At 49.9% G+C, this 23,396-nt stretch overlaps 2 protein-coding genes and 1 pseudogene across 5 annotated transcripts in view; all 3 read left to right on the top strand.

The window, feature by feature from the left end:
- LOC307094912 (endophilin-A3-like) overlaps window positions 1-23,396 on the top strand; it is a gene marked incomplete at its 5' end in the record, with an annotated part of 109,856 nt that overhangs the window by 71,221 nt on the left and 15,239 nt on the right. Inside the window, 3 exons of one of the 3 annotated variants that reach the window (XM_079764081.1) lie at window positions 4,649-4,771; window positions 12,077-12,200; window positions 13,378-14,741. In XM_079764081.1, coding sequence (XP_079620207.1) covers window positions 4,649-4,771; window positions 12,077-12,200; window positions 13,378-14,462 — 1,332 coding nt within the window. In that variant the 3' untranslated portion in view covers window positions 14,463-14,741. Of the gene's footprint in view, window positions 1-3,152; window positions 3,575-4,648; window positions 4,772-8,406; window positions 8,614-12,076; window positions 12,201-13,377; window positions 14,742-23,396 lie in introns of those variants that run through there. The other 2 variants (XM_079764082.1, XM_079764083.1) reach the window with 2 other exon arrangements.
- On the top strand, window positions 1,688-2,734 carry LOC307094964 (large ribosomal subunit protein uL24-like; annotated as a pseudogene). Its single transcript has one exon. The product of its transcript is annotated as a large ribosomal subunit protein uL24-like (transcript).
- The window catches only part of LOC307094945 (zinc finger protein 418-like), a 35,169-nt gene continuing 30,647 nt past the window's right edge, over window positions 18,875-23,396 (top strand). Inside the window, exon 1 of the mRNA XM_079764147.1 lies at window positions 18,875-18,980. The gene's annotated coding sequence lies outside the window, so the exon portion shown is untranslated. The remainder of the gene's footprint in view (window positions 18,981-23,396) is intronic.

Here is a 23,396-nt window from a genome sequence, read left to right as displayed (position 1 = left end):
TGACCACATGGGGGCAGCTATATTGTGTGTTGCAGTGATGATCAATCTGTATAGTACTCTTTTATTAGATAGGATAGAGGCCTAGTACAGGGGTGGGGGCCAGCTGGTTTGCCCTGAAGGGTGTCCCTGATCAGGGTGGGGGTTCCCTTGGGGCGTGGGGCGGCCTGAGCGAGGGGCCTATGGTGGTTTGCAGGCCGGCCACGCCCCCTGGCAACGCAAGCGGAGGCCCTGGTATCTGGGATTTATTTTCCTTCTACAATTGAAACTTTGTAGCCTGGGACGGCAGCCATTTCTGTGGCAGTTAATTCACCTTCTACAATTGAAACTTTGTAGCCTTAAGCAGGTGGGCCCGGCCAGGGTGTGCGGAAAGCTTTGCTTCATCTGTTGCCGCCGGCAACCCTGGCCTGCTCTCTCCAGCTCCATTCTGCCGCCATTTGTTTGAATTTGTTTATCTTCTATAATTGAAACTTTGTAGCTTGAGTGGAGGCTTAGGCCTGTAACGGCTATGGAAAGCTTGGCTTCCTCTGTTACCTGGGAAACCTTGCTCTCTGTGGCTGTAGCCATCTTGAATGGGGTTAATTTGCATACTTGCCCTGATTGGCTGGTGGGCGTGGCTTATGTAGCAGAGTGGTGGTTAATTTGCATATTACCATTTTATTAGAGAGGATTATCCATAAATGAGTGAGATCATGTGGTATTTTTCTTTCATTGACTGGCTTATTTCACTTAGCATAATGTTCTCCAATTCCATCCAGGTTGCTGCAAATGATGAGAATTCCTTCTTTTTTACTGCCATCATTTCTGACCCCTCTCATCTTGCTAGGTTCTAATATTCCCAGCATGTGTGCTTTCACTTGGCACTTCAAAATGGAATTCTTGCCGAAACTGTTTTGGCTCAGTGGATAGAGTGTCGGCCTGCGGACTGAAAGGTCCCGGGTTCAATTCCGGTCAAGGGCATGTGCCTTGATTGCGGGCACATCCCCAGTGGGGGGTGTGCGGGAGGCAGCTGATCGATGTTTCTCTCTCATCAATGTTTCTAACTCTCCCTCTCCCTTCCTCTCTGTGAAAAATCAATAAAATATATATATATTTTTTAAATGAATTCTTTCATTGAAATGTGCTTTCCACCACACTGTAAACTGGGAATGAGCATTTTCAAATGCAGATGACTGATTCGGTGGTCAATTTTAAAACTAATGGTGGATAAGGAAGGCACACGACACATTTTTAAAAATATATATTTTATTGATTTTTTTTTTACAGAGAGGAAGGGAGAGGGATAAAGAGTTAGAAACATTGATCAGCTGCCTCCTGCACACCCCCCACTGGGGATGTGCCCGCAACCCAGGTACATGCCCTGTGACCGGAATCGAACCCAGGACCTTTCAGTCCGCAGGCCGACGCTCTATCCACTGAGCAAAACCGACACATTTGATAAATACATGCAATGTATGATTTCCCCCAGATGTGATGGCCCCGTCAAGAGTGAAAAATCAAAGAGCAGTACCAGGTGCCATTCCTGGGCCATGTCCAAAGGCAGCCCATGGAAGATTCTGGTTGACTCTCTTCTCCCGCACGCTAAGTAACAGTCCTCAACATCAGAGAAGAGCATTTGGATTTGAACAGATGGCATCCAACAACACTTAACAAGAGCAGCGACTCTTTCAAGAGTTAGATCCTACATGCCTGATGGTCCCAAGGATCCGAAGGGCTTATTGTCTTAAGAGGGTCGGCAGCGACCTCTTCCCTCTTGTGGCCATCGTAGGAGCGCCAGCGGTCAAAATGAAGTTCAGTCCCTTTGTGACTTCTGACCGGAGCAAGAACCGTCAAAGGCGCATTTCAATGCACCTTCCCGCATTCGAAGGCAGATGATGTCGTCTCCTCTTTCCAAAGAGCCGAGACAGAAGTTACAATGTTCGGTCCATGCCCATCCGAAAGGATGAAGTTCAGGTTGTTGGAGGACATGACAGAGGGCAGCAAACTGGCAAAGCAGTCCAGGTTTACAGGAAAAAAATATGTCATCTACATTGAACGAGTGCAGCGGGAGAAAGCTCACGGTACAACTGTTCATGGGGGCATTCACCCCAGCAAGGTGGTGATCACTAGACTTAAAGCTGGACAAAGACCGCAAAAAGATCCTTGAACGTAAAGCCAAATCTCGCCAAGTAGGAAAGGAAAAGGGAAAATACAAGGAAGAAACCATTGAGAAGATGCAGGAATAAAGCAATCTTACATATGAAAGATGAAACGGGGGGCCGGAGACCATGGGATACCAGGACACGGGCTTTATTGGAGGTCACCCTGCCGGCCGCCTTCCAGAGGAGAAAAGAGAGGGCGGGCCGGGGTGAACACACCTTTTGAGGGGAGGGAAGGAGGGGACGGGGCTTAGGGCACTCAGCACACGCTGATTGGTGGTTTCCTGTGAGGCACATGATTAGGGACCTAGGGACTCAGGAATCAGGGGCTTAGGGTATTTGGCAGGTGCTGATTGGTGGTTCAATGTACAGTCCCTATAAGGTGTTCAGGAATGTTCAGGCTGCAGGTGTTTATGTCATACTCCGTAAACAACGCATGAGACATGGGCCAAAGAGCAAAATGAAGAGTATAGATACCTTTCATCTGTCAATATACAACTTCCATTAAAAACTTAAAATGAGCCGAAACCGGTTTGGCTCAGTGGATAGAGCGTCGGCCTGCGGACTGAGAGGTCCCAGGTTCGATTCCGGTCAAGGGCATGTACCTTGGTTGCGGGCACATGGGGGGGGGGGGGGGAGCGGGGGTGTGTGTGTGCAGGAGGCAGCTGATGGATGTTTCCCTCTCATCGATGTTTCTGACTCTCTGTCCCTCTCCCTTCCACTCTGTAAAAAATCAATGAAATATATTTTTAAAAAAAGGAGGGTTGGCAGCGAGATCTATCGGTAGCCACCATCCCAAGGCTTAGGAAGGAATACGCGTCCCTCTCCAGCCAGCACCTGGGGGGTCCTCCCCGCAGGGTTCTCCATCTCCGCTGGGCAGAAGCTGTCACCCCGCGGGAAGCCTTCTCTCCGCTCCTCCCCGCCCCGCGCGCTCCGCCCCGCCCGCCCTCTCCCGGCTCAGAGCGCGCTGGGGCCCGGAGCGCGGGGCGGCCGCGCGGGAGGAGACCTGGCGGGACCCCTGGCGGCTCCTCCAGGCCCCCGGGGCCCCCGTTATTCTTAGGGAGGGAGGTGCGGGCGGCGGTGCGGAGCCGGAGCGCGGCGGTGGGCGGGGCCTCTCCTCCCCGCCTGCGCGCAGGGGCGCCCCCTCCTCTCCGGGGCGCGCGCCACCGCCGGGGGGTCTCCGGGAAACGCTCGGCTCGCCCGCGCCCCCAGTCCCCTCGGACCCCGGGGCGCCGCGGGGAAGCCCGGCTCAGGTCCCGGCCCCGCGGAGCCCGATCGCCTCGGCCGCGGCCCCAGCCGCTCCGGATCGTCTGTTGGGCTCGGCCGGCCCCCCCATTGCTGCTGCCGCTGCTCCCCCCGGGGCCGCCGCCTCCCCCATCCGCGCGCCCTGGCCCCGGCTGCAGCCCTCCGGCCGGTCCCTGTCGTCAACTTTGTTCCAGGTTCGGACGGGGCGGGGAAGAGGGGGCGGGGGGCGGGCTGCCCGGGTCCGATCGGGGCTGCGGGCCCCGCGGGGAGGGTTGGGGGAGCGGCGACTCCCCGCCTCTTCCTCCTCCGCCGGCGCCTTCCCGGGCCGCCCGCGCCGCTAACGCTCAGGGCGGAGCGGCCTCCGGGGCTGGTCGCTCGCTTTGTGCCGCAGCCATGGGAGGCGTGAGCGGCCCTCACCTTCCTCCTCCTTCATCTTCCCCTCCAGACCGGGCGGGCCTGGGACTCAGCCCGTGTGCGGCTGTCCGTTCGGCCTGTGGGAGTGTTGGTTGCATGTGGGACTGTGCTGCCCCTGTGGGCGTTCCTGATGGTGTGTATCTGTGTGTGTGTGTGTTTCCTCTTTGTGTCTGCATTCTGTGTCCGCGGATGTCTGTCCTGGTGTGTGTGCATGCGTGTGTGTGTGTGTGTGTGTCCTCCCCTCAAAGTGTTCCCCGTCTATAGAGTGGGTCCCTGTGAGCCTGGCCATGACCCCAGCACCTTAGGGCCCAGCTGTGTCTGGGGGGGGGGGGGGGTGTATTCTGTACCTGTGCATTTCTGTGCTTGTGGTGTGTGTGTGTGTGTGTGTGTGTGTGTGTGTGTGTGTGTCCTCCCCTCAAAGTGTTCCCCCTGTCTATAGAGTGGGTCACTGTGAGCCTGGCCATGACCCCAGCACCTTAGGGCCCAGCTGTGTCTGGGGGGGTATTCTGTACCTGTGCGTTTCTGTGCTTGTGGTGTTACGTGTGTGTGTGTGTGTGTGTGTGTGTGTGTGTGTATGTGTGTCCTCCCCTCAAAGTGTTCCCCCTGTCTATAGAGTGGGTCACTGTGAGCCTGGCCATGACCCCAGCACCTTAGGGCCCAGCTGTGTGTCTGGGGGGGTATCCTGTACCTGTGCGTTTCTGTGCTTGTGGTGTTGTGTGTGTGTGTGTGTGTGTGTGTGTGTGTGTGCACCCTGGAAACAGCAAACGCACAGGCAATCTCCTCAGGGGTATGGAGAGGACCACGTGTTCCTCCTCCTCCCGCAGGCTGAGCCCTTAATGCCTCTGCGCTTCCAGGTGCCCGGTGACCCAGGGATTCGTCTCAGGACTCCAGGGATGGATGAAGGGAAGAGTCCGTTCCTAGAATCCCAGGCTGTGGGAAGGTGGAGCACTTTGGAGGACTCTGATGACAGACAAGAGGTAATAGAGTGTGTGTATGTGTGGGGGCGGGGGTGTTTGTGGAGGACTCCATGCCTTTGTGGAAAAACGGAAGGATCCTGGATCCCTGGACAGGAATGAATGAATGAATGCATGCATGCATGCATATGGTGACAACTGAGGGGGAAGACTCATTCGCCCCTCAGTCCCCCTCCACCGCACTCCTCCCATGTGTGGATACACATGGAAAGGGCTGGAGGAGCCAGGTGATCCTCCTGGCCCCTGAAGAGCAGGGCAATCAATTGCCCATGTGTAAGCTAGGCTGACACCTAATAGAGGGAGGAGCCTGGGGCTGCTCAGACCATCACTCCTGGACTTCTGGGTCCTGGTCAACTGGGTATGCATGGCTACACAGGAACACAAGGGACCAGGAGAGAGAGAATTAGGCCCAGTTCTTCCCAGTGGGGACTGGGGAGAAAGAGAGAGGGACAGCATTGAGCACAGGTTCGTGCACAGATTCAATGGAATCACCGTTCAACGGGATCACCGTTGCTGTTCATGTCAGAATTTTACAATCAGCCCCACCCGAGCAATGCAAACGCTAAAGAGACTTGGAATCGGGGTGAGAGCCTGGTGTTAATGCAAAAGAACACGGGTGCTGGAATGCTTGCAGGCTTGCACCCTTCCCAGTAGACACTGTTTACAGGTGGGTCTTCACCTCCTCCACAGAAGGGGAACGGAGGCAGTCGGGTATTGACCCAGGGTCACACCTCAGAAGAAGTGGGCTCGTAGTTTTCTGCCAGTGACATCTGACACCTTCCTCTGAGGTTCGCTTTGAAATTTGACAATGACAGTGTTGGGCAGCTCGGGGACCAAGTTCACCTGGGGCGAGGAGAGAATGAACCATCCTGACTGACTAACATGATCATTTCCCGCAACCCCTCCTCCTCTCCTTGGCCACTGCACGGCCCCAAAAGAGGCTGGCACCATGCAGAGTGACCTTCATGGGTCGCCATCAAGAAGGCTGGGTTCTCCTCCTGATCCCTTGAAGTTGGCCGCAGCCCTGTGATGTGCTTTGACCAACGAAAGGTGGTGGAGTGAATCTTGTCACCACTAACAGAAGAGTCTGGAACCCACTGAGTCTGCCCACCATCTCTGTCCATCTCTGATATACACCTAGGAGGTATCCACATGGCGGCTTCCTTTGTATACCAGTCCCAGCAGAACCAGGGAGGACATGTGGCGTGAACAAGATACTTTCTTTAATATAAGCCACTCTAAATCTTTGGGGCTGTTTGTTATCTGTAATAACATCTACCCCATCCTAATGGTTATGCATTGCCAACTCTACTCTCTAAGAGGCAGCAGAGTCTAACATTAGAAGCCAGAGCTCTGTTGTTAGAGACACACGGGTTTGACTTCCAGCCCTGGTTTTTTATGAACTCTACTAGAGGCCCAGTGCATGAAATTCGTGCACTGGTAAGGGTCCCTAGCAGCTGCTGGCTGCTGGCCGGGTACTCCCTCCCTTCCCCCTGCTAGTCCCACCCCCTGGTCAAACTCCTGGACAATTCTCGGTCGAGGGGACAATTTGCATACTACGTTTTTATTATATAGGATAATGAGGCAATTTACATTGAAATAATAATTACGCAAAGCATTGAATCCAGGGACCGCACATGTGGTAAACATTCAGTAACTCTTAGCTCCATAGCTTCACAATGTGTACCGACTACAAACATGCAGACAATGTAGGAAATGCCAACTTGTTCGACGACGTAACCTTTCAAATTTTGTGGGGTTTTTTGTGTTTTTTTTTTTTAATATATATTTTATTGATTTTTTACAGAGAGGAAGGGAGAGGGATAGAGAGTTAGAAACATCGATGAGAGAGAAACATCGGTCAGCTGCCTCCTGCACACCCCCTACTGGGAATGTGCCCGCAACCAAGGTACATGCCCTTGACCAGAATCGAACCTGGGACCTTTCAGTCCAAAGGCTGATGCTCTATCCACTGAGCCAAGCCAGTCATGACTCAAATTTTGTTTTTAAACGAATAGGATAGGATTATGTATATTTCCTCATAGCCTGCTTTTCCTCTTAATAATATGATTATTTTTTGTTGTTGTTGTTAAAAATAAAAAATCTGATGGCTAGGGTGGTTCTGTTGGTTGAGCGTAATCCCAGGCAGGGAAAGGTTACAAATTTGATTCCATGCGGGAGGCAACAATTGGTGTTTATCTCTTTACCTTTCCTTTCCCCTCCCCCTAAAAATCAAATTAAAAAAATTAAACAACATATCCATTGAGATGTGTGGTCTTCGGGAATAACTAAAATATAATGCCTTTCACATCTGGGAGAATTCAGAGCTTCATGGCATCTGAAACAGTGTCTCAAACCAAAAGATCGGTTGCAGCCGAAACCAGTTTGGCTCAGTGGATAGAGCATCGGTCTTCGGACTGAAGGGTCCCAGGTTCGATTCCAGTCAAGGGCATGTACCTTGGTTGCGGGCACATCCCTGGTAGGGGGTGTGCAGGAGGCAGCTGATCGATGTTTCTCTCTCATCGATGTTTCTAGCTCTCTATCCCTCTTCCTTCCTCTCTGTAAAAAATCAATACTAGCCTCACTCCCATTTACCCTCCATCCTTGGGTGCTGGTGCCTGTCAGGTCTCGAAACCCGGGTCACTGAATCCAGAACAGTGAGTCGCTGCACTGGTGGGTGACACATGTTGTGATGGGGTGAAAGAGGTTGCAATGCCGCCCCGTGAGGTTTTGGGTTGTGTGGCTGAGTTGGGAGGATTCCGGAATCCTGGGCCTGTTTTGTACCGAAGGGCAACGGAGAAAATGAAGTCAAGGTTTGAGTGACAAGTTTTAGTTTCATTCTCAGGAACCCAGGATCATGGATGGTGGAGAATAAAAGAGGGACATCGTCTAAAGTAGGGTTCTCAACTTTTCCCACCTGCTCAGAGGAAGAACAGACTAGAAGGGAGAGGATACCCACTGGGGACAGGAAGGAGAAGTCCTTTGAAAGATAACAAACTAGCCCTGGGCCCTGACCGGTTTGGCTCAGTGGATAGAGCCACGGTCTGTGGACTGAAGGGTCCCAGGTTCGATTCCGGTCAAGGACATGTACCTTGGTTGCGGGCACATCCCCAGTGCGGGGTGTGCAGGAGGCAGCTGATCGATGTTTCTCTCTCATCGATGTTTCTAACTCTCTATCCCTCTCCCTTCCTCTCTGTAAAAAAAAACAATAAAATATATATATTTAAAAAAAAAAAAACTAGCCCTGGCCGGCTTGGCTCAGTGGATAGAGCGTCAGCCTGCGGACCCAAGGGACCCAGGTTCGATTCCAGCCGAGGGCACATGCCTGGGTTGTGGGCTCGATCCCCAGTGTGGGGCGTGCAGGAGGCAGCCCATCCATGATTCTCTCTCATCATTGATGTTTCTATCGCTCTCTCTTTCTCCCTTCCTCTCTGAAATCAAATAAATATATTTTTTAAAAAAGAAAGAAAGGTAACAAACTAGGCAAGAATATGCACTGAAGACTGAGGCCCTGAGGTAATAATGCAGGCATCTCCAGGTCACCCGGCCCTGGGGCCGGGCAAACATACTGAGCCGCCTGAGCACACGGATCCTGGCGGTGGTTGCCAAGTTCTCACCAGACATTTCTCTTTCCACAGAATCCTGCTGGTGCAGAACTGCTTAGGGATATTGACTTGTGCAGCGTATGCCAGGGCCTCACACTCCTGTGGTGTCTGAGGTAGTGGAGTCCTGGGACTCTCTTGCCACTCTGGGAACCTTGAACAAACACACTAAGCCCAGAATCCTAATTCCAGGTCTCGAGTTGTATGAAGTGCTCCCAGATATTGGCAACCAGGGGCAACCAGGTAACTGTGCCAAATGTGCAGATGCTTGGTGTAAAGACTGAGCTGGTTTAGGGACCCAGGTATCCTTTTTTTTTTTTTTTTTAATATATTTTATTGATTTTTTACAGAGAGGAAGAGAGAGGGATAGAGAGTTAGAAACATCGATCAGCTGCCTCTTGCACACCCCCTACTGGGGATGTGCCCGCAACCAAGGTACATGCCCCTGACCGGAATCGAACCTGGGACCCTTGAGTCTGTAGGCCGATGCTCTAGCCACTGAGCCAAACCGGTTTCGGCCCAGGTATCCTTTTTTATTTTTCTAAAAAAAAGAGAGAAGTAACGATGGGAGAGGCGTCAGGTCTGGAGGAACTTAGTCACAACTTGGGATTTGGTTCTCCAGGTGATGGGATCATTGGGGTCATTGGAGCAGGGGAGTCAGGTGATCTGACCCAGGTCTCGTTAGATTCCCTGTGTCTGCAGCAGGATGAGCAATATGCCTGTGAGGGAGGTGGTAGGAAGATTAGGAAAGAAGTTGCTGTGATAAGTCTGCGTTGAGTGCGATGGTAACTTGCCCTTGATGGTGGCTGTGGAGGTGGAAGTCACAGTTGCGTTCTGGATGGGTATTTTAGGTGTGGCCACCTGGACTTTGTAACTTTGTGTTTGGGAAAGAGGAAGGTAATATTCAACGATGAAGTGAAGGTATGAAATTAGCAGCTGGAGATACGGAATCATTATCAACTGAGATGGAGAAAGTCCTAAGATTAATGTTTATTGGGGATACAAAAACTTTTATTTTTGATCTGTTAGATGATTTCAGAGAGCATTTCATGGGCATCTAGGAGTCTGCTGAGCAGTTCAATATGAAGACTTCTTGCTCAAACCGGTTTGGCTCAGTGGATAGAGCGTCGGCCTGCGGACTGAAGGGTCCCAGGTTCCGGTCAAGGGCATGTACCTTGGTTGCGGGCACATCCCCATAGGGGGTGGGCAGGTGGCGGCTGATCGATGTTTCTCTCTCATCGATGTTTCTAGCTCTCTATCCCTCTCTCTTCCTCTCTGTAAAAATCAATGAAATATATTTTTTTAAAAAAAGACTTCTTAAAAAAGGTAGTGGAAAATTTATGAGGGGAGTTCTAGATCGCCTTTTTGTGTTTTTGTTATGTTTGTTTTTAATTGGATGCTAAATAGTATTTCAAAGATGATGAAACTGGGGTTGGTACATATTTACTTCTCTAAACTCTTACCATGATTTTTTTTTTTAAGGGAGAGGGCTAGAAAGCTAGAAATATTGATGAGAGAGAAACATCGATCAGCTGCCTCCTGCACACCCCCCACTGGGGATGTGCCCGCAACCAAGGTACATGCCCTTGACAAGAATCGAACCTAGGACCCTTCAGTCTGCAGGCCGACGCTCTATCCACTGAGCCAAACTGGTCAGGGTGAGAATATTTTTTTCATTGATCTTTACTGAGAGAGAGAGAGAGAGAGAGAGAGAGAGAGAGAGACATTGATGTGAGAGGCATCTACCTGCTTCCTCCCGCGGGCCTGGGGATCAAACCTGCAATCGAGGTTTGTGCCCTTGACAGGGAATCGAACCCATGACCTTTCAGTCCACAGGCTGACTCTCTAACCACTGAGCTCTTACCATGATTTTTTGGTGACCGTTGGTATGGCCGAGGGAGTTGCAGTCAGTTTGGTGGAATTGCTTATGGGCATGAGTGGTCATCTGTGAGACTCACTGGGCATGGGTGAGAGGGACACAGGCGATGGGACCTGAGTGATGAAGGCGGTGACTAATGAAGGGACATCAAGTGCAGCACCAGAGGTGGGGGCTCTGATATCTGCGATCTGATGCGGTTCATTAGGTGGAAGTGAAAAGCAGTCAGGGAGGGAGGCCTTTATATAGGGATTCAAGGCTGCCTCTATGAGTGTGGACTACCACAGTTGAGGAAGTACTTCATCCATTTTTAAAAATATATATATTTTATTAATTTTTACAGAGAGGAAGGGAGAGGGAGAGAGAGTTAGAACCATCGATGAGAGAGAAACATCGACCAGCTGCCTCCTGCACACCCCCTACTGGGGATGTGCCCGCAACCAAGGTACATGCCCTTGACCGGAATTGAACCCGGGACCCTTGAGTCCGCAGGCCGACGCTCTATCCACTGAGCCAAACCGGTGAGGGCTACTTCATCCATTTTGAATTTGCCAGGCATTCATTCTCTGGGCCACAACATGCTGAGTAATCAATCGGTAGGAGGTCAATGAGATGACTCTGGGGTCTGGGGCTGTGGGAGTGCAGGTGTGAGAGAGGTGTGGGAGAAAGACTGATGTGCACTTGGAGAGGGTATGCTAATTCATGGCCACAGGGCCCTGACATTGGTTTAATAGTGAATGAAATGTGAATTCATTTTTTGGTGGTGACTGGATGACATAATAGGCAGAATTTTAGTGGAATTTTCTGAAAAGAGGGGTGTTGTCATGCTACATGCAATGTCCAGAGCTTAGGTGTTATGTATGTGCACACCTGTCAGGTTTTGTTGAGGGCTGATACCATGATCATTAGGAACATGATAGCATACATCACTGTCACCTGGGCTTAAAAATCTCCACTGAGCCCTAACTGGTTTGGCTCAGTGGATAGAGCGTCGGCCTGCGGACTGAAAGGTCCCAGGTTCGATTCCGGTCAAGGGCATGTACCTTGGTTGCGGGCACATCCCCAGTAGTGGGGGTGCAAGAGGCAGCTGATGGATGTTTCTCTCTCATCGATGTTTCTAACTCTCTATCCCTCTCCCTTCCTCTCTGTAAAAAAATCAATAAAATATATTTTAAAAATCAATCACCACTGATACGGAGAAGGCAGAGGGTAGGAGAGGAATACATTACAGGGAGGTGAGTTAGAATTTTGGAAAAGAAGGTGATTAGGAAAATACCCAACCTCATTCCAGAATATTGGTGTTACCTTTTAAGTTGGGACTCTGGGAAAGAGGCTGAGTGAGAGGCGTGTGTTTCAGAGAACCATGTGACAGGTAGTGCAAGGTGATGGACTCAGCATCCCGGGATTGAGTTCCAGCGCGCGAAGTGTGATGCCATGCCTTTCGGGGTCTTGAGGGACAATCGGGGGCACTACAAGGGGAAGGCCGGATAAGACCAATGGCAAATCACTCACTCTCTATGGTCAACCTCTCTCCCTACCTGACGTTGGGGACATCAAGTGTATTGACAAGAGGAAGTGTGGCCTGTATGTGAGACCCAGAACTCAGATATCTCCTATCTGCTTATCAGCTTTTATTGTTGTGGGAAGACAAAGCATCAGTTGGAATATAAGGAGAGAATTCCTTTGATTGGGACAGGGGCCTGATACCTCCTTGGATGAAGGTAGTGGAGGGAGAAATGTGGAGGGATGTGTGTGGAGGGTCGGGAGTGTGGCAAACATAAAATGATTGGAGAGATGCTGATCGTGGCTGAACTGTCCCCATTATGACAGGATATGGACTTTGAGGACGTGGCCATTGCCTTCTCTCAGGAGGAGTGGGGGCTCCTTGATGAGGCTCAGAGACGTCTGTACTGTGATGTGATGCTGGAAGTGTTCGCACTGGTATCATCCGTAGGTAAGACCTTCACGTTCTCCTACTGTCCTGAGGTGATGGCCTCTCTTCCGTTATTCTCCAGATGTAACTTTCTCTCTCCCTCAGCCAAACCATGGGCTCTGCCAGTTTTCCCCACAGTCTTGTCAAATGTGCTGTGGATGCCAGTGCTGAGCTGTGTGGAGATCCCTGAGCCAGGGACTCACCAAACACCCCCAACACCCATTGCCTGAGAGAGTGCAGGAAGTGTGTGGAAGTCCCGAGTCTTGCAGACAGTCTAATGGGACCCACCTTAACTTCCTCTTCCTGGGAGAGTGACCGTGTCCAGACCCATGGCTTCCACTTCTGCACCCTTCCTCCAGCTAAGGGTCCTTGGAGCCTGCCTGTGCCTGGTTATGGGCTTTACTTACACGAACCATGCGCGGTTCTTGTGAGACTCTCCTTCCGTTGTTTCTGATATTCTCTTCCCCGAATACTACGGCATGCTGAGCTGCCCTGGGCCAGTGCTGGCTGCTCACCTCTGTTGTCTTTCATTCATACTCGGAATACTTTGGTTTTACATCTTTTTACAGTGGAAACTGCAGGGAGCATCCTAGTCTTTTTACAGGGTGAACACGCAGGATGATCTCAGAGGGGGCCTGGTCCTGTTGAGTGGCAGCTGGGGAAAAGATAACATGTTGCATCCCCTGTCCCCCTGCACGGCTTTCTCTGCAGTCTTCTCCAACATGGACCTGCACGTGTGTTACGAGGTGCACAGACATGCTTAAGGAGACCTCAAACACAAGCTGTTCATTTATTGAATTTTTAAAAAAATATATTTTATTGACTTTCACAGAGAGGAAGGGAGAGGGATAGAGAGTCAGAAACACTGATCAGCCGCCCCCCGCACACTCCCCACCGGGGATGTGCCCGCAACCAAGGCACATGCCCTTGACCGGAATCGAACCTGGGACCCCTCAGTCCGCAGGCCGACGCTCTATCCACTGAGCCACACCGGTTTCGGCTCATTTGAGGTCTTTATTGTTTTTGATCTTCAGCAGCCCAGAACTTCAGCGCAGCGTCTTGTAAATCCTTCCTGCAAATCTTTTCTTTTCAGCCAGCTGCATGAAGCCAAGGTAACATGTGCAATACACCTTTTTAATGGACCTTATCCCTGTCACCACCGTCACCATTCATCTCCTCAACATTTTTCGGTTTTCAGGTTGTTGGCATCAAACAGAGCAGGAGGACGCCTGTTCTGAGGACAGTGCGTCTGTACAAGTGGAGTCAACATTCATGGCTTCTAAGACGTTAGCTCCACCCACCCAGAGGACCCACCTCTGTAAGCGGTGTTTCTCGGTGTTAAAAGTTATTCTGCACCTGACGGAGTCACAGGCAGCCCGCATTGAGCAGAAAGCCGCCTTCAGTGACACAGGCGGGAGAGACTGCTGTTCCGATGTGAACCCTCACCAGCGACAGAGGGAGACCCGTGGAGAGAAGCCCCGGAAAGAAGCTATGGACGGGGCCTCCTTCATGACCAGGTGCAGCTTCTACATACCAGGGGTGCCTCCAACCGCTGGGGAGGCTGGGAAAGACTGGCCAGCCAGCTCAGGGCTGTCGCAGCCCCAGGCATCTCTCAACACTGAGGAGCCTCAAAGCGGCAATGAAATTTCACAGAATTTTCTCAGCGGAAAAAGTCATCACCAGTGGGGCAAACATGTTAATGCTGCAGGCCACAGACACAAGTTTGTGCAACATCAGGACGTCCGCTCCGGTGAGGTGAAATACGAGTGTAACAAATGTGGGAAAGTTTTTAGGTGCATCATTAACATCAACCAACATCGGGGAGGTCACACCGGAGAAAAGTCCTATGAGTGTAGTAACTGTGGTAAGTCGTTCAGCAAAAGCTACAATCTCATCGAACACCAGAAAATTCACACCGGAGAAAAACCTTACGAGTGCGACGAATGCGGGAAATCGTTCAGGTACAATAGCCACCTCCTGAATCACAAAAGAGTTCACACCGGGGAGAAGCCGTATAAATGCAGTGACTGTGGGAAGTCCTTCAGTCATAACTCGAACCTCATTAAACACCACAGGGTTCACACTGGAGAGAAGCCATATGAGTGCAGTGATTGTGGGAAGTTCTTCACTCAAAGCACCAACCTCAGTCAACACCACAGAGTTCACACTGGAGAGAAGCCATATGAGTGCAGTGATTGTGGGAAGTCCTTCAGTCAAAGCTCTAACCTCAGTCAACACCACAGAGTTCACACTGGAGAAAAGCTGTATCAATGTAGTGATTGAGGGAAGTCCTTTGGTCAAAGCTCTAACCTCATTCAACATCAGAGGTCACACTGGAGAAAAACATTTTGAGTGTAGTGGATGTGGGAAATCTTTTAGGTACAATAATCACCTCCTTAAAACACAAAAGAGTGCACACTGGAGAAAAACCTTTTGAGTCTAGTGTATGTGGGAAATATTTTAGCCACAAACATGAAAAGCCTTAATGTCCAGAGAATATTTTATCTTTCTCATGCAGAATGGCAACACTGAAGGAGATACTTAGGGACCCATTTACCCAATATAACTCCTTTGGTCAAAACATACACTCTGCTAGATTCCTCATAAGCCTCAGGTACAAGTGAGGCTTGAAGGATCTGCATTTGCCAACCTGCCCAGACCTAATACTTGATTGATGTCGCCGAGAGCAATTGTGGCTGAAACAATTTTACCTCGACCACCTGAAGAATGTGCATTGGTCACGTCACCTGCGTGCTCAGGGGAAATATATTCTGTGTTCTCACGTGTGCTTGAGGAAATTAGATGATTATGACCTCTTAGCAGTATCTTCATTCCTTTGTCTCTGACTAGGGAATGCACCTGACCCAGGGTTCATCCAGAGCACATGTCCCCAACTAAGAAGTGCTACTTCTGACAGGGATATTGTGGTTCTCACGTTAGCTGTGATGAATTATTTCAGGTTCTAATTCACCAACCCACAGACTGCTTGCTGTCCTCTGCTCCTGTTATGTTTTTGTAAAGGTGGTTTTTTTTTTTCTTTTATACCTTTACTTCATTGGTTCTATTCCCTGCCTGGGATGATTGGAAAGGAACGTTATGATCTGTCAGCATGGAGAGGTACATGGATATGGTGTGGTCCCAAACGTGTGCTTTGGAAGGCATAGCATGATAACAAAAAAATTCCTCTTTGTCCAACATTGGCTAATTTTGTATTGCTGAGCAAAGCCTTAAATGAAAGTGTACATGACTTCTTGTTTTTAATTGGAAGCTTGGTGTCTCCATCATTGGTGAGGTCAGTGGTCATCCTGAAGAAGAGGCCTTTGTTGTGCTTGTACAAACAATATGAATTAGGATCTCTGTCCGCAGTATCCTATATAATAAAAGGCTAATATGCAAATCTTCCCCTCGGGGGTTCGACTGACTGGGAGTTCAACCGCTCGCTATGATGTGCACTGACCACCAGGGGGCGGTGTGGAATGGAAGAAGGCAGCCCAGGGGAAAGAAGGCCCCTCCTGGCAGCTGGGAGAAGGCCCTGGCCGGCAGTCTGAAGGCCCCAGTCGGCCCTGATCCCACCAGCAAGGGCTAGGGACCCTACCCGTGCACGAGTTTCGTGAACCGGGACTCGAGTGTATTATGTAAGTTTCAGCAATGTTTGGAGAACTACTCTATACATGCTCCAGAGAGGCCACGTGACATGATACATGAAATTCCATAGGCTCTTGTCACATGTTGTAATACTCTGAGGGGGAATTAGTATTGGGACAGAAACACCGTTTTCGTGGATATGGGAGAGACTGTCGTTAAAGGAGATGAAAAGTGCCTCTTCTGGACATAAATCCAAAATCGTTCCAGGGCCTGTGGCTTGGATGATCGTTTAGGACATTCTGGGGACCTCCACACCTATTTCCCGTAGCTGAAGCCACTGGCAGACAAAAATGATACAAAAGTGATGTGGATTTCCTCGGCCCCTCTAGGGTGTTCACCTCAAGGTTGTTGCTCAGCAGGCAAGAACTCAAAGGTAGAGGAAGGATAATCCTCTAATCAACCCCAGTGTGTGTCTTTTGTAACCAGTCAGCACTCCTGTTGGTTCTGATGGCAATAGTCTACACTGCTTGCCAATATTTGCTACCACTGAGGCAAGCCTGTTCCTCCCAGGATAGGAGGACTGACATGCAACAAACTGCCCTTTTCTAGTGTGTACAATTTCGTGAGCTTTGATGTACATATAAACCTGTGAAACCATCACACCTGAAACAAACTTATCTGTCTCCAATAGATACGGTGGAGCAGAAATAGATTTACAATTTTGAGCACCTAAAACACAGAGTTTATTCTTTTAAAAAAATACTTTAAACATTACTTATATTGTTTCTTTTAGGAAAATGGAAGGGAGAGTGAATGAAAGACATCTCTATAAAAGAGATCTATTAATCAGCTGCCTCCTGCTCTCCCCTCCTGGGGTTTGAGGAGGGCGTGTGCCCTGACCTGTTCTAGTGACCTTTAAGTTGGGGGATGATGCCTAGCCAACTGAATAATACTGGCTAGAACAGAGTAAATTCTTGTATTATTTTAATTATGGTATTAATTTCCATACCAACAGCTCTTTTGGCATACCCTATAATTACCTCCTGCCCTTTTATAATCTCTCTCTCTCTCTCTCTCTCTCTCTCTCTCTCTCTCTCTCCTCTCTCTCCCCCTCCCCCAGTCCTTGCAGGCATTGATTTTCCTTCCATCACAACACATTAGTTCATATTTTTTATGATTTTATAGGCACTATAATGTGTGTACTCTTTAACAAATATTGGTTTCCTTCATGCTGCACAGTTATTTTGAGATTCAACACAAATGCTTAGGTGAATAGTTCATTTTTTTATTGCTGAGTAGTATTGCGATCTGTGAATTACTACTTTATCTATTGTTCTGTCTATGATTTTGGTCATTTCCAGGGTTGGGATATTATAAATAAATCAGGAATATTTGCATTCACTTCTTTTTAAAAATATATTTTTATTGATTTCAGAGAGGAAGGGAGAGGGAGAGAGAGAGATGGAAACATCAATGATGAGAGAACACCGGCCTCCTGCACGCCCCTTACTGGCGATCGAGCCCAAAACCTGGGCACATGCCCTTGACCAGATTCAAACCCAGGACCCTTCAACTTCAGGCCAATGCTTTATCCACCTAACTAAACCAGCCAGGACCATTCACTTCTTTATATAGATACTAGAGGCCCAATGCACAAAATTTTTCTCCTCACTTGATTTAACCTTTTTAATTATTACATTTTTATTTTCAATCAGTATTATTCCTACTACTATTTTACCTTTATTATTATTTTTTTAAGTGTCATTTTAGTTTCTCTTTATTTTACTTTGGGATTAGCAGGTGGAGACCTCTTGAAGAGGCACACCGAGGTCTCACCTGGTCCACTTTTTATTTACTTGAATACACATTATTTGCCCTTTAGCAATGCATACAGGCACATCCTAGGTAAAGTTTGGTAAACAGTGTAAGGATGATTAGGTTATTGCCTTGAGTCATTGAGCCCACAGCAGGGCAGTGTTATGCTGACATTTAGCCCTCCTGCATATCAAAGTCCATTGGCCTTCCAATGTTTCCTTTTTGTATTAATATGCTAACTGCTGTTGGCTTTAGCCTCTGGCATTGGTTGATGGGTACATGCCCAACCACTGAGCCCCACCGGCTGTGCACATTCTTATTTTTTTATTGTTGACTCTATTACAGACATCCCCAATTTTACTCATCCACCTCTCTCTTTTTTCTCCCTCTACCCTGCCCCCACCGCTTCTATGCCCTCACCACATTACTAATTTTTTTTTTGATTTTTTTTTACAGAGAGGAAGGGAGAGGAGAGGGATAGAGAGCTAGAAACATCGATGAGAGAGAATCATCGACCAGCTGCCTCCTGCACACCCCCTACCAGCCAACGTACATGCCCTTGACCGGAATCGAACCTGGGACCTTTCAGTCCGCAGACCGACGCTCTATCCATTGAGCCAAACCGGTTTCGGCCCTCACCACATTATTGTCCCTGGTCATGAGCTACATAAAATTCATGCACTGGAGGAGGGGATGTCCCTCAGCCCGGCCTAACCCCCTCTCACAGTCCCGGGAGCCCTCAGGAGTGGGAGGCGATCCAGCCATCAGGGGCAGGCGACACCCCATCACACCTCTGCGGCTGCCACTGATGGCAGCACAAGCCTAGGCTTGGCCTGGTCCCCTGAGCCTCAGGTGGCCCTGGGCAGCTAGGCAGCCGCCATGCGAGACTTGCCTGCACCTACAGCGTCAGCTGCTCAGCCACCATGCCAGGCTTGCCTGCGCCTCGCTGGCCCTGGGGGGCTGGGGGGCTGAGGGGACGGAGGGACTCCAAAGAGGCAGGTGCCACATCTTTATTCACCCAAGTCCTTGGCTGGGATGCTAGTACTCCCCTGGGCGGTGAGAAAACTACATTACCCAGAAGGCACTGCACTCATGTGGGCGGCGCTAAAGGGCATTTTGGTGACTGCGCATCCGGTTAGGGCGGGACTTCCGCCTTCTTCCTGGTGGTGGTCATTTTAACGTTGTAGGACTTTGTTCACAGATTCACAGGCTTCAGGGCACCGGACTGAGTAGGAGGAGGCCTGGGAGGCCGCTGCCTGCGGTGCAGGGTGTGTCTGAGGCCCCTGGAGCCCCAACAGACCGAGATCGGGGTCCCCGTGCCTCCCGGACGCCTCTCTGCTCACAGCGTTCCCGCAGCCTGACCCCCCTGAACCCTCCGGCCTGGGGGCCGGCGCCGCTCAGGTCCTGCCGCCCAGGTCCCAGCGTCCGGAATGGTGAGTCCCTGGTGGTGACACGTGGGTGATGGGGAAGAGGGTGGAAGGCTGCAGGGCCACCTTGTGAGGACGGGATGGGGACACTGAGCTGGAGTTTTTGCACAGAACGCTGGGGACATGGATGTTGGGGTCCCGGAAGGAGGAACACACGGGGCCGAAAAGGGTGAAGAATTAGGAATTCATGAGGCCTCCTGGAAGGTCGGAAACGGTCCCGTTGAGGGACTGGGGAGGCGGAAGCTGGTCCTGAGGCTGCCGCAGCGTCACTGGTCTGCTTTCGCTGCTTTTCTGGGCCTGGAGCTGACATACAGCTGAGGCCTAGATGTGATCTTTAGGGGGAAAGATCCGGGGTCTCGGTTGCCTGCCTGGTTACTGGCTGGGGGAGGGGAGGTCACCCTGGGGGCCAGGTTCTTTTTTCCCAGTTGTGCCCCTTGCTACCATCCAGAGCTTCCTTGTAGGTGCTGAGACAGGATTTCCAAAGGGGATAGAGCAGTGGTTAGGCCCCCTGTGCCAGTTCCAACCCCAGGGTTATGGGGAGAGGGATTATCTGAACCGCCCTTTGGTGTCGGATATGGTGGGTTCCGGGGACAGGTAAAGACTGATTATTGGGGGGCTGCATCTACATTGGGTGAGGGTAAGGCGGAGTCTGGTGGGTCCAATCTGGTGGCTGTAACAGTTAGGGGACTCCAGGTCACGTGATGGAGGTGTTCCAGGACGGGTTTTAATCTGGAAAGGTGGGACCACGGGGTTTGCTCTGGTAGTTTAGCTGCAGTGGGGTGGTTAGCAGTACCTGGTCAGGGCCTTGCCATCGGGGCTGTAAATTATTCGACGGGTGGGTTTCCTTTAGGAGGACCCAGTCCCCTGGCTGTGGAGGAGTGGGGGGGATGGCTCCCCATGAAGGTGGAGGGAGGACTTGATCAGCATGCTCTCTCAGTAATGGTTGGATGAGATTTAAAATGGGGACATAGTCTCCGAGAGGGGTCTCTGTGGAAGGGAAGTTTCCTAATAAGGAGGGTCTTCCATAGATGAGTTCACAGGGACTAAGACAGGAGGGTGCATGGGGGGATTGCCCCGATGTGCATAAAGGCGAGCGGTAGGAGAGTAGTTTAAGGTTCTTTACTTTTGAGAGTTAATTTGGTTAGGTGGGACTTCATTAAGGAATTTGCCTGTTCTACCTTGCCTGTAGATTGGGCCTGGCGGGGTTTGGGGGGGTGGGGTGGGGGGGAGTGGTGTAAATTCCACTGTATGTTCAGAGTGGAGGAGACGCGTTGAGTTATTTGAGACATGAAAGCAGGTCCGTTATCTCATTGTAATGAGGGGTGTAGGCTAAATCTGGGAATGATATGCTGAATGGGAGCTTGTGTGACCTCGGAGGAATTTTCAGACGCAGTGGGGAATGCTTCTACCCAGCCTCAGAAGCTAACGACGAGGGTTAAGAGATATTTGTTTTGTTTTTAATAGGAGGCGTGTGAGTGAAGTCCATTTGCCAGTCTTGTCCAGGGATTTGGTCCCTAACCTGATGAGTGGGGAAAGAAGGAGGTCTAATTTAACCTGTCCTTGGGGAGGTACTGAGTAATAAGGAGAACATGTTTTGGTGACATCTTGCAGTAGGGAGGCTAGGCTAGGACAGGTGATGATGTGATGAGGGGTTTTAGGAGTTGTAAGTGTATTCTGTGCATAGGGAATTGTGAATAGCCTGTAAGATAGCACGGGCCTGATCCTGGGGAAGGCTGTGTTTTCCCTGAAATTTTAACCATGGATCTTCCTGCATAGCCCCAAGAGCTACTAGGGACTGAAGTTCCTCTGGAGTGTATTAGGGTGTTATATGGGGTGTAGCTAAGAGCTGCTTGGCCTCCTGGTCTGCTTTGTTATTTCATTCGACTACGGGATCAATCCTGGCTCGGTGTCCTCTGCAGGGTGTGACTTTTAAGAAGGCTAGAAAGGTGCACTGTGGTGGGAATGCAGACTGGTGCAGCCACTGTGGAGAACAGTATGGAGTTTCCTCAAAAAACTGAAAATGGAACTCCCATTTGACCCAGTAATCCCACTCCTGGGAATATATCCGAAGAAACTAGAAACACCAATCAGAAAGGATATATGCACCCCTATGTTCATAGCAGCACAATTTACAATAGCTAAGATTTGGAAACAGCCTAGGTGCCCGTCAGCAGATGACTGGATCAGAAAACTGTGGTACATCTACACAATGGAATACTATGCTGCCATAAAAAAGAAAGAATTCTCATCATTTGCAGCAACCTAGATGGAATTGGAGAATATTATACTAAGTGAAATAAGCCAGTCAATGAAAGAAAAATACCACATGATCTCACTCATTTATGGATAATAAAGAACATTATAAACTTGAACAAAAAGATAGATACAGAGACAGTAAAGCATCAAACAGACTGTCAAATTACAGGGGGAAGGTTAGGGTGAGGTGGGGGAGATAAGAGATCAATCAAAGGACTTGTATGCATGCATATAAGCATAAGCAATGGATGCAAAACTCTGGGGGGTGAGGGCATATATGGGAGTGGGGTGGGGGGGGGTAATGGTAAGATATGTACACATATAATACCTTAATAAAAAAATTGGGGAAAAAAAGAAGGCTAGAAAGGGGGAGAGAGGTTCCTCAATACCAAGCAGGAAGACCTGTTGATGGTTTCAGTGATAGTGTCAAGGACTGTGAATGAGCAGTGGAAATTAAGAAAGTCTAGGCTCAGATATTAGGACTTAAGCCACAGCAGAGAGCCTGGGTGGGACTACTTAGCTTACTAGGAGAGAAGGAGTCCCTTCGGACATCAGGGGTGATCAGGTCCTGACTCACTGGACAACACAAACCTTCTACCCCTTCACAAATAACACACTTTTAAACACACTCTGACATTCAGGAAAATATACATTCAACAAAGTACAAGAGACCTTTTGTAGTAAAAACTAAGAGCAAGCGAATTAAAATGTGTCTAGCAGTCAGTGATTCGGTATTTTATGCTATCCTATCTAATAAAGGGAATATGCCAATTGACCGTCACAAAGATGGCGGCGCCCACAGTGGAGGCTGAGTTCCCGTAACAAGCCTTAAAGAGCAATCAGCAGGGACCTGAGGCTGTCTGGTGCTGGGCCGGGGCAGGGGACCTGAGCCTGAGTCCCCCTGCCCCGTGGGGCTTGACAGGGGACCTCAGGCCGGGCCCCCCCGCCCCAGCATCAGGCCAGGGATCTCAGGCTGCGCCCCCCGCCTGGCAGGGCTTGACAGGGGACATCAAGATGCACCGCTTGCCCTCAGGGCCAGGGGACCTGAGGCTGCGCCCCCACCAGTTGGGGTTGATGAGGGCCCTGAGGCTGTGCACCCCATCAGTGGGGCTTGACGGGGGTGGGGCCGCCCAGATCTCGTGTGATTTTGAGGCAACGTGGGTGGGCAGGGACTTGACTCTGGGTCCCGTGGTGTGCCCCAGACTCTGACAGGAGGAAGATTTTCATATACATTTTACTGATTTTCTTTCATCTCTGACACTTCTATTATAGAGAAAAGGCAAACAGCGATATTAAAACATTTCCTCTAATTCCCCTTTTAATGTGCACTAATTTTGTGCACAGGGCCACTAGTTTTAAAATATTTAGTTGTTTATCATTTAACCCAGCAATGCTTACCAAAGACTTTGGAAAATTAGGTGGAAGCACATGAGGCTGGAGAAAAGGCGGGGGGAGGAGGGAGCTGCTTGGATTTGAAACTGCCCCATTTTTCCTAACAGATAACTTGCTAAGGTTTGGGTGGTGGTAGTGAGTTCAGCTTATGATAATAGCCGGACTGTTTAGAAAGCGTTCCTCGTTTTGCAGTAAAGAGGGTTGTTCTTTTGGAAAAAGGGGGGAGTTGGTTAGAAGGTGCTGAAGTCAGAGCAGTGTTCAGAGCATGAAAGAGGTGAGAATGCTGGCCGTGGGATGTAAAGGCTCAGTGAGGAGTCCCTTTGCCGTGCTATGTCCTAGAGGGGCTTTGTGAGGAGACTGAAGCTGGGAACTCAGAGGCGATTGTGCCCAGTGAGCCTGCGAATGGAGAGTATTTCTTGTTCAGAGGAGGGGACAGTCATGGTGGAGATAAGACGTTTACAGTCGAAGGAATGGCACGACTTTGTGCGGTAAAAGGGAAACTGAGGTAGGTGACTGTCCTTGGACAACTGTTTTTGTGTTTTTTTTTAAATATATATTTTATTGATTTTTTTTTTTTTACAGAGAGGAAGGGAGAGGGATAGAGAGTTAGAAACATCGATGAGAGAGAACCATCGATCAGCTGCCTCCTGCACACCCCCTACTGGGGATGTGCCCGCAACCAAGGTACATGCCCTTGACCGGAATCGAACCCAAGATCCTTCAGTCCGCAGGCCGACGCTCT

Source organism: Cnephaeus nilssonii (assembly GCF_951640355.1).
Source record: "Cnephaeus nilssonii genome assembly, chromosome: 24".
NCBI classification, from domain to species: domain Eukaryota; kingdom Metazoa; phylum Chordata; class Mammalia; order Chiroptera; family Vespertilionidae; genus Cnephaeus; species Cnephaeus nilssonii.
The sequence above is the reverse complement of the archived record's forward strand: the minus strand, read 5'-3'. Positions and strand labels throughout refer to the sequence as shown.